Raw genomic sequence first — 14896 nt, forward strand, 5'->3', positions numbered from 1 at the left:
TCCCAAAGGTCATTTAATCTAATGGGATCTCACCTGTAGAAAGTGTGCTTCAGCTGGGGCTCCAGGAGATGATTTGTTTGTTTCTAGAATTTTTTTTTGAAGATTTTATTTATTTATTTGACAGACAGAGATCACAAGTAGGCAGAAAGGCAGGCAGAGAGAGAAGGAAGCAGGCTCCCTGCTGAGCTGAGAGCCCGATGTGGGGCTCGATTCCAGGACCCTGGGATTATGACCTGAGCTGAAGGCAGAGGCTTTAACCCACTGAGCCATCCAGGCGCCCCATTTGTTTCTAGAATTTCACACCTCCAGATATATGTAGATATGATGTTTATAAAGCTCTGCTGTCCTTGATCATAATAAGAACTGCTGTCTGTTTTAAGTGCTTACTATGTACCCACTCTTCTAAGTGCTTTAAGAGTTGAATTTGGAAACAGTCTTATGAAAAGTACCCCATTTTTAAATGAGTGAAAGAGCTGGGGGTCATTCATTTGTTATATGGTTTTTGAGTATTTGTCATATGCTAGGCAGAAGTGGCACAGTGGTAAACAGAACAGTCTTTGTTGCAAGGGATCATACAGCCTGTTAGGGAGGTAGCTAGGGAAACAAGAATTGTAATATTGTGCTTTCCATGCTGCAGATGGGAAGTTCAGGGTTCTCTGTACCTGGCCCCTCCTTAGATGGCTAAGCAGTTACCTGAAGACTGAATAGAAGTTCATCAAGTGAAGAAGGGAGAAGACTGTCCAGGACCAAGAATGGCAAGGTCATAGATTAGAACATAGGTCTAACTAGCCCTTACTTTCATCTGGTCACATTGTTCTGTTTCTGATTAACAGTGTGTAGGACACGAAGGATCTAGTATAATGAGATGTAAAATGCAAAGGAATTGGTTCAAGCCTCAGTTTTTATCATTTCCTAGGTATGTGATCTTGGGCCTCAAGTCCCCCCTCATCTGTAATTTGAGAGTACTATGTAGCTAGCTGGTCATAGGACTGTTGTGAAGGTCATTATCATGACATGTGTAAAGTATTTTGAGAATTAGCAGTTGGTTAGGTAATAGTTGGTTATTTCTGAAATTTTGTTTTTAAAATTTAAATTCTGAAACAAATTAAAAATGATAAAATTTAAATTACCACTCATTTTACACAGTAGACATGCTCTTAATATTTTTAAGTAAATCCCGTCCAGATGTTATAAATGCTTATTGCCATGAGGTGGATGAGGGATTGTTAAAGTGTATGTTCCTGGGAAGGGCACTTTTGCCCTCCCAAATCCCATTTGCAGAAATGTGGCTTAATATGCATCTGGTTTTAGCACCTGGGTGGCTCAGTGGGTTAAAGCCTCTGCCTTTGGCTCAGGTCATGATCTCAGGGTCCTGGGTTCGAGCCCCCGCATCGGGCTCTCTTCTCAGCAGGGAGCCTGCTTCCCTTGCTCTCTCTGCCTGCCTCTCTGCCTACTTGTGATCTCTGTCTGTCAAATAAATAAAATCTTTAAAAAAATATATGCATCTGGTTTTTTATTTTTTTAATATTTTATTTATTTATTTATTTATTTATTTGACAGAGAGAGAGTGTGAGAAAGGGAATACAGGCAGGGGGTGTGGGAGAGGGAGAAGCAGGCCTCCCCCTGAGCAGCCCCTGTAGGGCTCAATCCTAGGACCATGGGATCATGATTGGAGCAGAAGGCAGATGCTCAACGACTGAGCCACCCAAGCACCTTTGCATCTGGTTTTAAATTGGTTTTGGTGTCATCTCTATTTGATGTAGTTCATAAATAAATGAAAGAGTTTAATAACAGATAAATAAATGAAATATATAGTTTAAAAGAAAAGACTTGGAGTTCAGACAGACCTGAGTTCAAGGCCTATTTTTGCCACTATTAATCCTGTGACCTTGGGCAAACCGCTTAAACTCTTATCTTCCCTTTCATTCTCAGTGACATACAATTAATTCCAATTCACATTGTCAGGATTAAATGGGCTCAAGTAGGGAAACACCTAGCACACCTAGTATAGTGCACACAGAAGGTGATCTTTGTACCTTCTCATGAAAGAGTTCATAGTTTCCTGAGGGATGTTTAAACTTAGGCTCCCCGAGGATTATGGGCATAGAGAGGTACAGAGAGGAAACAGTAGGATAACAGCATTTTGTCCAGGAGTAGCAAGTTTCTTTCTTTGCTCTCCCAGTTTGGCTCTCCCATGGTTGCTTGGCTCACTTCTTGTTCTGTGCAGTTGAGAACAATTGCTTCAGTGCCGGGGCTGTAGAATAGCTTACCATCCGGCGGCTGTGTAGTCAGCTGCTCAGTGTTGTCTGTCATCGAAACAGAAGCCAGAATCTTCCTCGAGAGGAAACATTCAGAAATGGAGTGATTCAGGGATGCCTTTGCAAGGGAGACATCAGAGATGTGAGAGAGGCCAGCTGACCACCTGTGCAGCGTTTCACAGGTACAGTTAGGTAGGATGGTCTTGCCTTTTATTGTGCTGTATTCCACACCTGAGTAGGCTCTCCAAGAACCTCTCAAGCCACCCAAACTCACAAGACATGATATATAAGCCACAGGCCCCAATTTCTTCAGTCACTGTGGGAGTAATTCATTCTGTGTGTCTTCCCAGGGTGTCTCCTTCCTGATACCAAGGTCCCTAGGACACAGCATTAACTATTAAGAAAGTTGTGTATTAGGGGCGCCTGGGTGGCTCAGTGGGTTAAGCCACTGCCTTCGGCTCAGGTCGTGATCTCGGGGTCCTGAGATCAAGTCCCGCATGGGGCTCTCTGCTCAGCAGGGGGCCTGCTTCCCTTCCTCTCTCTCTGCCTGCCTCTCTGCCTGCTTGTGATCTCTCTCTGTCAAGTGAGTGAATGGAATCTTTAAAAAAAAAAAAAAAGTTGTGTATTAGAGGGTGGGGCTTAGTCAAACGGACAGTTTTGTATAGGCTACTGTGAAACGTTCTGTGTTATGCCAACCCTGCAGCTCCACTTCCCTTGTGACCCAAATCACGTTTTCCACAGCTATCATTTCTGTATGAAATTTTGATGTTGCCATTAAAAAACAAGATGGTTTTCCATGAATGCTTTCTGAGATGGATTATTAGGTCATACACACACATGCACGCATACACACACACACATACACTCCTCTCCTCAAAAAAGTAGAAAGGAAAACAATGATTTTTTTTGTTCTTGTTGGTCTATTGTGTTATCTCCAAAAGAGAAAGAAACTGGTAATAGTGGTTGCCTATGGGAAGGGTGTACTGGTTTGCAGTGCCCTGTTATAGGAAGGTGAACTAAGTTAGTTGCATATCCTTTAGTATCTTTTGAATTCTCTTATCTTATTGGTTTAATTGTATAGCTAGGTATGTATTATCTATTCAAAAAATTAAAATTTTAAATCAGTAATTCCAGCCCCCACACAACTATTGACCTGTGTGTGGCACTTTCTATTTTCTTGCATCCAGGCAGCTTGGTTTTATATTTTTGCAATCACTTTGGCTATTCCAGTATCCAGTGAGGATGTTTTTGGCTTTGGGTATCTGGGAAACCTTATCTCAAACAAGCTTGTGATGGGTTTTTGTTTTCTCATATGAATAGAAATCCGAGGCAGTTCTAAGTATGGTATGGTCATGTAGTTCACTCATATTATTAAAGACCCAGTTCTCTGTCTCTTGGGATTTTTCTTGTCCTCAGCATTTGCTTTATCCCAAAGCTTTTTCTTTTGGAGTTACAGTATGACCGCCGGTGGCAGTCAGGACCGTAAGTGCCCTTTTTCAGTCTAGGGCATGATGGAGATAGAGACAGACATACAAACTACTATCAGGCCTGCTCCAAGTGTGGAGTATAAGTCCTTCAATTAGGACTGAGAAGGCCAATTTAGGTCACATAACCTGGGAGATGACATATACTGATTGCCTTAGTTCAATCAGACTCTACCTGGGAATGGGTTTGGGGATACCTTGCCTTGAATAAAATCAGAGTTCAGTAAGTGAAGAAGACATAAAGAATGGCTAACTGGGTAGGGAGCCAACAAAGCCTACTACAGTATCTTAATTTTTTTTTTTCCTGGTGATACAAAAAATACTCATCTGTTATATAAAACACTTGAAAAATAAAGCACAGTTGGGAGAAGACAATAAAAAGAACCCTCATACCTCTGTCAGAAAACCACTTTGCTGTATTTTTCTCCTACATACAGTTTTTATGTAGTTAAGGTCTTATACCTTATTACCGTTTTATATTTTAACATCTGTAGAATATTCCACTATAATAGTGACATATTGTGGGGCATAAAGCATTTCATTTCTGTTGGATATTTCTCTTAGAATTACTTCTCAGCGTAAAGGTACTGATGAAAATATTTATATTTGAAAGTATGTATGGCTTTTATAATGGTACAGTTTTACTTTACAAAAGAATTTTATCAGCTTAAACTGTTATCAAAGCATGAGTGAACCAGTTTCATTATAATCACTCCATCATTGGGTGTCATCATTTTAAAAATTTATGACCAGTTTTACTAAGTATAGAATGGTAAAATGTTTTTTCGTTTTTTGTTTTTTTTTGTTAAGATTTTATTTGTTGAGGGGCGCTTGGGTGGCTCAGTGGGTTAAAGCCTCTGCCTTCTGCTTGGGTCATGATCCCTGGGTCCTGGGATTGAGGCCCACATTGGGCTCCCTGCACAGCAGAAAGTCTGTTTCTCCCTCTCCCGCTCCCTCAGCTTGTGTTCCCGCTCTCTCTGTCTCTCTCTCTATCAAATAAATAAAATCTTTTTTAAAAAAAAGATTTTATTTATTTATTTCAGATTGAGAGGGACCGAGAGAGAGCACAAGCAGGGGGAGGGACACTGCTTGTTTGGCCTTTCAAGGACACTGGGATCTGACCCGAGCTGAAGGCAAACACTTAACCCATTGAGCCATGCAGGTGCTGCTAAAATGGTAAAATGCTTTGGACCTGATCTTTATATGGCTGTCATTATCCCTATCCACTCTTGGGCTTGGGGTTTTCTTTACTGCAGGGATCTTCAAAGACTTGGAGAACTTCAGTCTGAACTAGCAGGAGTCGCTGACTTCTCTGCTACCTATCTTCGGTGTCAACTTCTTCTTATCAAGGTTGGTTTGGATCCTTTATGTTTGTATTTTGTGATTACTATGTGCATAAAGTGCATAGAAAGCACTTTAGTGGATTCAGCAGTTCTTGAAGCCATAAGTAGAAAACTGTAGTCCTGCACAGCCGCTGAGCAGTGAAGAAATTATGTACTCCGCAGTATAATTACATTAGTCTCTAATTAAAAAATTGTTCATTTGTGTGGGTCTTTAAATTTTTTAATTTGGGAGAATTCTTTTATCATTGTATGATTAGAGCAGATTGGATAATCATTTTCATTAGAATCCTAAGGATTTTTCATTTTTTTTAATAATTTGATTAGCATATAGAACTTTTTTATTATTTCTTAAAATTCCAGTTTCACTTTGCCCAGGTCCTAACTAGGCAAAGGTTGTTTTCACTGCACTTAAAATTTTGTCCACCTTACTGACATTTCGTTTTAGCCAGATTGTATACACACAAACACAGAAACACACACAAACACACAGAAACACACACCCACAATTGGTAGCCAAGAAGCTGTCCCAGTTTGCTGAGATGAAAACGTGTTAAGTTAGTTCAGTAGCTTTCAGCTTCAGCAGCAGAGTTTCACTCAATTTAGGCTTAGGTTTTGGACTCCCCTTCTCACTTGATAAGTCTTTATCCTGGCTTTGGTTCCAAGTATTAGTGATTATGATATTTGACCAAAGTCAGAATAAATGGCGTCGTTAGAAGTTATTTCTCACTGTAAGATGTGTGAGCTTAGGGTTTTGCAGGTATGTGTATATACATGGAAGGGAATGTGTACTCTGAAATGGGTTGGGATTTGTACGGCTCTTGTTTGGCTAGATAGATTCCTTCAAATGGATATACCTGTGTAACCACCACCACAGTCAAGATATAGAACATTCTCATTATCGCAAAAAGGTCCTCCATGCCACTTTTGTAGAGTTGTTTGGCCTTTTCAAGCTTCTATGAAACAGGGCTGACAATAATTCTACATAGGTAAGGGCTGGTAACCAGCAAGGTGTGTGAGAGCCCTTTGCCTAGTGTCTGATACATCGAGAGTGCCATGTCAGCGTTGGTCTTCTTTCTTTCCTTCCTTCCTCCCTCCCTCACTCCCTCGCTCCCTTCCTCCCTTCCTTTCTTTCTTTCCTTTTTTAAAAAATTTTATGTATTTATTTCACAAAGGGGGGAGGGCACAAGTGAGGAGAGCAGCAGGCAGAAGGAGAGAGAGAAGCAGTCTTCCTGCTGAGTAGGGAGCCTGATGGGGGTTTGATCCCAGGACACTGGGATCATGACCTAAGCCTAAGGCAGAGGCTTAACCGACTGAGCCACCCAGGCGCCCCCAGTGTAATGTTATGTACAAAAAAAAAAAAGCATACACAATTCTGCTTTTAGACTACAACTGTATAAAAAGCACATATATGAAAAATGATTGGAAGTGAAACAGTAACTGTTAAGGGTAGTATGATTTGGATGCTTTAAAAATTTCTGTATCTATAGTTTAGACATGCTGCTGTCTAACTGGATAGTCACCAGGCACATGTGACTATTGACTACTTGAAATGTTAGTTCAAATTGAGATGTGCTATAAATGCAAAAGACGCACGGATTTCTGAGACTTACTGGGATGAAAAACAATGTGAGCTATTAATTTTTAGAATACTAATTTTTTAGTGAAAATATATCTTAAATATACTGGGTTAAGTAAACTATATTGTCAAAATTAATTTCATCTATTTCTTTTTACTTTTAAAAATGTGGCTACTAGAATATATAAAATTATGTATACTGTGTGTGTTAATTTCTGTTAGATATTGTTAGTCTAGATCTTCTATAAAGGCATTGGGTTATGTCTTTAGGGACTACAGCAGAGGTTTAGAGAGATGAGAGTTGGGGCCATACAGCTGAGAGGAGAGGGGTGGAAGGTAAAATTGTGGCTCCGCATGATGCTTTTGAACATAGAGAGATTGAGGGAGAGGGAAGAATGTAGAAAAGCTTCTTGATTTCTGGTGTGACATGTCAGTAGGTGAGGGGCTCTTCAAAGGATAGTGAGCAAAACAAAAGAACCACAGTCAAGGAAGACGGGTCTGGGCAGCCAGGGTAGTCTAGTGGCTCTGGGAACAAGAAGGGCTGAGAGCCATGGCTTTCTCGCCCATTTTAGTGAGAGCTGCATTACTCCTGCCGTCAGCTTGCAAGCACTGGTCTGATCTGGATATAGGGCCTTTGAGCTGGGAATTGGATTGAATGGGAAGAAGTTCAGCCTTTGCTTTCCTCTTTCTTTATAACAGGCAGGGCTTACTAGCTTAAAAGAATAAGATTGAGAAGAAGTCCTGATCCAGATTTCCAAAGCAAAACCAACACAGAAGCTTCAAATGATACACCAGTCTTGGTGACCTCTGTGTTCTGTGTCTCCTGATTTGTCTGTTTAGGCCCTGCAAGAAAAGCTGTGGAATGTGGCTGCCCCTTTGTATTTGAAGCAGAGTGATTTGGCCTCTGCGGCAGCAAAACAGGTAAGCATTTTGGGATCTTCTCAGATGGATCTCTGTCCAAGCATTTTCTCATCTAAGATGGAGCCAGAGGCTTTCACATGGCTCCATGCCTCTGCTGTGCTCTTCTCAGTTCCAGCCTGTGATGGATGTTAGTGATTTGAGAAGCAGCATAATTAGGAGACACAGCACTGGCTTTGGAGTCAGGGGACCTGGGTTCTAGTCCCAGGTCGGCCTCTAATATTGTGATATTGAGGCTGCTTAACCTCCCTGGATTTTTCCTTTTCTATAAAATACAGCTATTTAACTGGATGATTTTTAAGATGCTTTGGTGTTCTGAAATATTATCAGTTTGGAGTGCCTAAGTGGCTCAGTGGGTTAATAAGCCTCTGCCTTCAGCTCAGGGCATGATCTCAGGGTTCTGTGATCAAGCCCCATGTCAGGCTCTCTACTCAGCAGGGAGCCTGCTTCCCCTCCCCCCTCTGCCTGCTTCTCTGCCTACTTGTGATCTATGTCTGTCAAATAAATAAATACACTCTTAAAAAAAAAATAAAATATTGGGGCGTGTGGGTGCTCAGTAGGTTATGCCTTTGCCTCTGGCTCTGGTCGTGGTCTCGGGAACCTGGGATGGAGCCCCACATTGGGCTCTGCTCGGCGGGGAGCTTGCTTCCCCCTCTCTCTCTGCCTGCCTCTCTGCCTACTTGTGATCTCTCTCTCAAATAAATAAATAAAATATTTTTAAAAAATTAAATAAATAAAAATATTATCAGTTTGTATTTCAGATATATTAAAGTCCAGTAGATATTATCATGAACCTTTCATCTGAAAATGTAGCTGAACTCATTTTGAAGTTGTTTATATTTTTAGCCTATACCAACATTTGAATGTTGAAAGGTCCTTATGTACTCTTCAGTTCATTAAGTAGAATTTAATTATATTTGCCTTGAGTTTCTTCCTTTTTGACTTTGAGCAGTTTCCCTTCATTCTTAGGTATTGGGATTTGGTGAACTCTTCTGGGTCCTGTCTTTCAGTGATTATGACCCAATAGCAAGCTAATGATTGTTACATTACAGTTCACTAAATTATTTCATGTCTGTTTTAATTAACACTCACAGTAATCCCATTAGGTAAGAATGAATATTAAGTCCATTTTATAGATGAAGTCGTTGAGGCTCAGCAAGGTTAAATTTATAGAGGTATAAGTAGTAAAGTTAGGGAATTGAATGCAGATCCTCTGGTACCTACTATGTTTTCTTCCCACTACTCTACTTGATCTGTCCTCTGAACTAGACTTCCTTTCAAACCTGCTGTGTGGCTTACTGTAGGGGAGTAGAACCTAATGACTAGAGCCCCAGAGTGGGAGGGGTGGGACCAGAGAACAGTAGTTTGGAAGAAAGAGGGGAAAGGAATAACTGTTGCTGGGTACCTGATACTGTGCTAAGTGCTGTCCATGCTACATTTTATCCTTGAAGTTTTATGACTGTGGGGCTACTTCTTCCCTATTTACAGATAGGGAAATTGAGGCCCTGTGTAATTAGGTAACTTGTCTTTCTGGCTGTTGTGGGAGAACCTGGAGTCCTTTCTCTGACCCCAAAGCCCTCAAAGGAAGGGATATACAGAATGGGGAGAGAAGCATCATTTGGATGGGAGTAGCTGATTTGGATCGAATAGAACAAGAGCTTAATGAACTGGGCTTGAGCTGAGGTCATAGATACTGTTTTCTACACTTGTTCTCCTCTCCATATTCCCAACAACAGACCGGGCCTGTAGAACAGTCTGTCTGGATGATTAACATGTGGTTAATGGTTCCTGGTGCTAAATTCTTGAGGACTTTTCCTAGGGTTGGGTTTCCATATATGGTGTTCATTCATTTGTTCCTACAACACACTAGTTTGGGGTTAGGGTAATAGTGCTTTACGATTTTATCAGTGATTGAACTATTCATATCTTGACATCATCAACTAAGATGACTTTATTACTGGATGAAAATCTTTTTTTTTTTTAACTGAGAAAACAACTTACTCTGTTTTCATAAGACATACTATATTAATTTCCTCAACACGTTAATTTCTCTCAAATTATCTTAATTTCTCTTACCATAGGCACTTAAATAATTTCAGTTCAATGTTAAAGCACAGGCATTAAACTCAGTTTAAAGAATTTCACCTAGAATTTTATGCTGCTATCAAAACCAATATGATATTTTTATTGATCTTTCATTACCTTTCCTTATAGATCATGGAAGAGACCTACAAAATGGAGTTCATGTACAGTGGTGTGGAGAATAAACAGGTGGTGATTATACATCACATGAGGCTTCAGGCCAAAGCCTTGCAACTTATAGTAACAGCTCGGACTACTCGAGGGTAAGATGTGTGGCTGCTGAAAGGGGAGGCACCGTCCTTTCAAAGACTCCTCCAAATAAATGCACTCAGAGATCTCACCGAGTTAATGGGAGGTGAAAAGATACTTACAAAAAATTTGCTAAACAGTATGCAAACTCTTCATTTTTTCAGATACTCTAGGTTCTATCTTTGGGTCAAACTGGATCTCTGGAAAGATGCAGTGGCTCTCCGTTGCCTACAGTACAACATAGGTCAACAGGCAACAAGGACATTCTTTATGGTCCTTGATTGATTTCTTTAAGAATTTAGTGCCAGGAACCATATTTTCTCTTCTGAAGGGATCAGTAAGCTCTCCCAGGCAGTAAAAACAAAAGAAGAGAATGTACTGTGCAATGAGACTACCTTGGTCAAACCCGGACCTCTCCACTTACTAGTTGTTTGATTAGGGATGGTATTTTCTTAGCCTCCCTTTGCCTTGTTTCCCTGTGTGTGAAAAGAGAATGATGACAGCATCTGTCTCATGGGGTTTCCATGAAGAAAAATGGAATGATACATGTGGAAGCACTTAACATGGTACATGGTACATAGTAAGAGCTCACTATCAGACTTTCCATTAGAATTGCCATATTTAATCGATTCTAAAATGCACATTTTAAATTTAAACTCTCTGAAATTAGATATTTTGATGGTGTGGCACACTTGGATTAAAAGCGGGTTTTTTTCTTTCTTGGTGTTTCATAAAATAAAGGTGCCTCCTAGACTTGACACAATGCTGTAGCTCGTACCCAGGTGGAAGATGCATCTGATGCTCTGTCTGGCGGTGGTATTGGTCTAAAAGTGGCCTAGAGAAGGAAATAGGAGTGTTTAAGTAAGTGCTGAAAGATACCACGTCAGAAAGAACATTCTGAATGTTATTTTACTTCTTCACTGATTTTGATAGTGACCTGATAAAATCAGGTAGTGATGTAACTTAGAAATAGCCATCATTCATTTAACAAATGTTTAATCCCTACTGTTTGCCAGTCACAGCTGAGCAAACACAGGTGCTTGTGTTGGCATCTATACTTTTTTTTTTTTTTAAGATTTTACTTATTTGTTTGAGATAGAGAGAGAAAGAGAGGACACATAACCTGAGTGGAAGGCAGATACTTAACTGACTGAGCCACCCAGGAGCCCCTTGCATCTATACTCTTTTTATTTAAAAAAAAATTTATATATATATACACACACACGTATGTGTGTGTATATATATATACACACATACATACATATATATATTCTTCAGTTTATGTATGATTATTGTAAAAAATTTAAATATTGCAGATTAAGTGAAGGTTCCCTGACAATCTACCCCTTCTGAAACAACTGTCAATAGACTCTTCCCAAGGCAGATAAATATATATAGATTATAAATGTGTGTATTAATATAAGTGGAATCATAATATACTTTGTGTTCTGCCTCCTTTCCATTTCATCCAGTGATATTACATTTTTCCATGTCATTATACAAAGACTAATAAATTTATTCTTGTGCTATAGTATTTTATACTTTCTGCTTGTGTTCATTTCTGCCCTTTTTTTTCCTTGACTTTGCTAGATTGGTTGTTTTCTTTGTTTCTTTGTTTTTTCCAAGGGTTTGAAAGTTTTAACCCTACATCTGAACTTTTCCAGTGAGGTAATAGAACATAGAGTTTAAGAGGGCTACGGTTCCTTGTTTCTTAGACTCATATCTTGACCCCCACCATTTGCAAACTTAGTGACCATGGACAAGTTGCTTAAGACTTCTGTGCCTCGGGGCGCCTGGGTGGCTTAGTGGGTTGAGCCTCTGCCTTCGGCTCAGGTCATGATCTCAAGGTCCTGGGATAGAGTTCCCCATCAGACTCTCTGCCTGCCTCTCTGCCTGCTTGTGATCTCTCTCTGTCAAATAAATAAATAAAATCTCAAAAAAACACAAATACTTCTGTGCCTCAGTTTGTTCCCCCTAAGTTAAACTGGGGTAATAATAGTATCTGCTTCACCCTCACAGGGTTATTGTAAATTATTAAATGTAAAGCTCTTAAAATACTGCCTCACTCATTCAGAGTAAACACTTGATACATGTTAGCTTATATTAGTTTATATGTAAATATTATTTTTACTTGTATTTTTAATAAACATATTCAACTTATATTTATCAACATAAAAAGTAATATAGACTTTATGATTACCTCTATCGAGATCACCTCAGATCCAGATAAAATTTTAATATGTTTTTATTTGATTGTCTCATACTGTTAAATCATTTGGAACTCAGTTTTAGCTTATTATATTTTTATAATGTATTTCTTATTTGAAGAATTGGTTTTTAAAGTATTCATTAGCCTTTATAAGTATTTTTTCAAAATTAGTTCCAAATTGCTCACTACTTTTTTTGTACTATAGTTGCTTTTTGACATTCCTTGTTCTAATTCACTATTTGACTGGAACACATTCTAGCTTTCTAGTAATTGTTTTTCTGAATAAATATATAAGAGACCCTGCGTGTCTGAAACTGCCTTTCTTTTGCTCTTATACATAACTGGCATTCTTTCAGAGTCAGTATTGCTATGTTACTGTTTAGTATTTCGTATTACAGTTAGGATGTCTGATGTCTGTCTGGTTCTCTTTCCTTTATAGGAGGCTTATTTTTCTGGTTCAGAGCTGTAAATTTTTTTTTCCTTTTTAGAATTCAGAAATTCTACTCAGATATGTATGTGGTGTTTTGTGTTTTTTGATTTTTGGTTTTTTTCAATGTTCTCACTGACTTTCAGTGTAAGCTCTGCTTTTAGCTCAAGGAATTTTTCCCCTCCATTATTTATTTAATCACTACTACTTTCATCCGCTCCAGTCTGTCATACTGGATGTTCTATCTTCTGGATCTGTTTTGCCTGTCTCTCTTTTCTCTTATAATTTCAGTTTCTTAGTTTTTCTACTCTGTATTCTGTGTAAATTCTTCAGTATGCTCTTTTAAACTCTACTTCAATTTTCATCATTTTTAATTGTAGTATTCTTTTTTTTTCTTTTTAAGATTTTATGTATTTATTTGACAGAGATCACAAGTAGGCAGAGAGGCAGGCAGAGAAAGAGGGGGAAAACGGGCTTCCTGCTGAGCAGAGAGCCCGATGCAGGGGCTTGATTCCAGGACCCTGAGATCATGACCCGAGCCGAAGACAGAGGCTTTAACCCACTGAGCCGCCCAGGCGCCCCTCATTGTAGAATTCTTTTACTGTTGAATTGATTTCATTATTACTGTTCATTTCTGAGTGTGTTTTCTTCTGTGTACCTCTTTCCTAACAGTTTCTCTTGCTTTATCAGTGTAGTGTCCTTTTAGATCTCCTCTTTAATATCACTGACATTAGTTATTAAAAATTTTAGTAAGTTTTCTGTGCTTTCTTGCCTTGACTTTATCTCATTGAGGTCTGCTTGGTCTCCTTTATAGCCCTGGTTATCTTTTTAACATCTAATAATTTCCCATTGTCTTTGCATACTTATAAACAAAAGTCAACTGTAGGTGTTTGATTTCCTAGTGGACTTCACTTTTCCCCTGCTTTCTTTCCTCACACCAAGGAAAAAAGTAGATGTTTTTAGTGCTAAAGCCTACTTCACATAGCATGTAGGTGAAGCTTCCTGCTCTGTTTTAGGTTTAGAGAGGGTTCCCAAATCTGTATTTTATTTAAGCCCTCCAAGATGACTCTTTATAAGCTTGACTGAATTACCTTCCTTTCACCCCTGCTTAGCTGGAGGTCTCCCTTCCAGCCCTCTCACTCCTGGAGATCTTCAGTGGGTGAACCTCACTATTAAATTTCAGTTCTATTTCTGGTCGTTTATCAGATTTAAGAAAGTTTCTAGTGCTACCTGCCTTTTAGGAAAAGAATTCAAATGCATGTTGCTTGTAGAGTAAGTTCCCATTTGTCATTTCTCATTTACTTGTTCATTCAACAGATATTTATTGTCATAGCTGCTCGTGTCAGGAAATACATCCTGTGTCAAAATGATTAATACAAAATCCCTATTTCCATGGAATTTACATTTTAATAGAAAGACTAAACTAGTTTATTAAGAACCTTAACCCCAGGGGTGCTTGGGTGGCTCAGTGGGTTAAAGCCTCTGCCTTTGGCTCAGGCCATGATCCCAGGGTCTTGGTATTGAGCCCCGTATCGGGCTCTCTGCTCAGCAGGGAGCCTGCTTCCTCCTCTCTCTGCCTGCTTCTCTGCCTGCTTGTGATCTCCATCTATCAAATAAATAAATAAAATCTAAAAAAAAAAACGAATGTTAACCCCAGTGGGGTCCCTGGGTGGCTCAGTTGGTTAAGGAGCCAACTCCTGGTTTTGGCTCAGGTTATAATCTCATGGGTCATGGGATTGAGCCCTGCATTGGGCTCCATGCTCAGTAGGGAGTCTGCTTCAGGATTCTCTCTCTCCCTGTGCCTCCTTTCCTGCTTCCCTATTTATGTTCTCTCTCTTTCAAATAAATAAATTTTTTTTAAGTGAAAATTATCACCATTTCTTTCCATGTTTTTATATAAGTAAAGAGTATTTGTTTTTCTTTACTGGCACTTTACTCTTCTAATGAATAATATATTAATGAAAATAAATGGAAAGTGTCATTCAGAAATAATAAGAAATAAAAAGAACCAAGTGATGAAGAAAGAACATAGTCTGTGTCTGTGGGCAAAGTAGTAACAAAACCTTTTTCCTTTTCGTCATGAGAATCTGACCTTTGGTTAACCTTCTAGGTCTGTTCCCTAGAATCCTGGTAGCATCAGCTATATTACTCAGTGACAGTGCCGTAGTAAAAATGATCACTGAGAAAACTGCATGTAGACCAGAAGGAACTATCAATGAACTGTAGTTGCCTGATGCAGACACCATAGCTTTGGGCTTCATTGAGTCAGTGGAGCACGAGGCTTTTAAACAGGATAGTCTCCAAATTCACCTGGTATAGATACCCTTTCCTCGCATCTGAGCTTTCCATC

The 14896-nt window shown here is 39.3% G+C and overlaps 1 protein-coding gene across 1 annotated transcript in view; it reads left to right on the plus strand.

Moving 5' to 3' along the window:
* The window catches only part of INTS4 (integrator complex subunit 4), a 123328-nt gene that overhangs the window by 96194 nt on the left and 12238 nt on the right, over positions 1-14896 (plus strand). Inside the window, exons 16-18 of the mRNA XM_059188076.1 lie at positions 4999-5092; positions 7502-7582; positions 9794-9924. Of these exons, the coding sequence (XP_059044059.1) occupies positions 4999-5092; positions 7502-7582; positions 9794-9924 (306 nt within the window). The remainder of the gene's footprint in view (positions 1-4998; positions 5093-7501; positions 7583-9793; positions 9925-14896) is intronic.

The sequence above is a fragment of the Mustela lutreola genome, chromosome 1 (assembly GCF_030435805.1).
Source record: "Mustela lutreola isolate mMusLut2 chromosome 1, mMusLut2.pri, whole genome shotgun sequence".
Lineage (NCBI taxonomy): Eukaryota > Metazoa > Chordata > Mammalia > Carnivora > Mustelidae > Mustela > Mustela lutreola.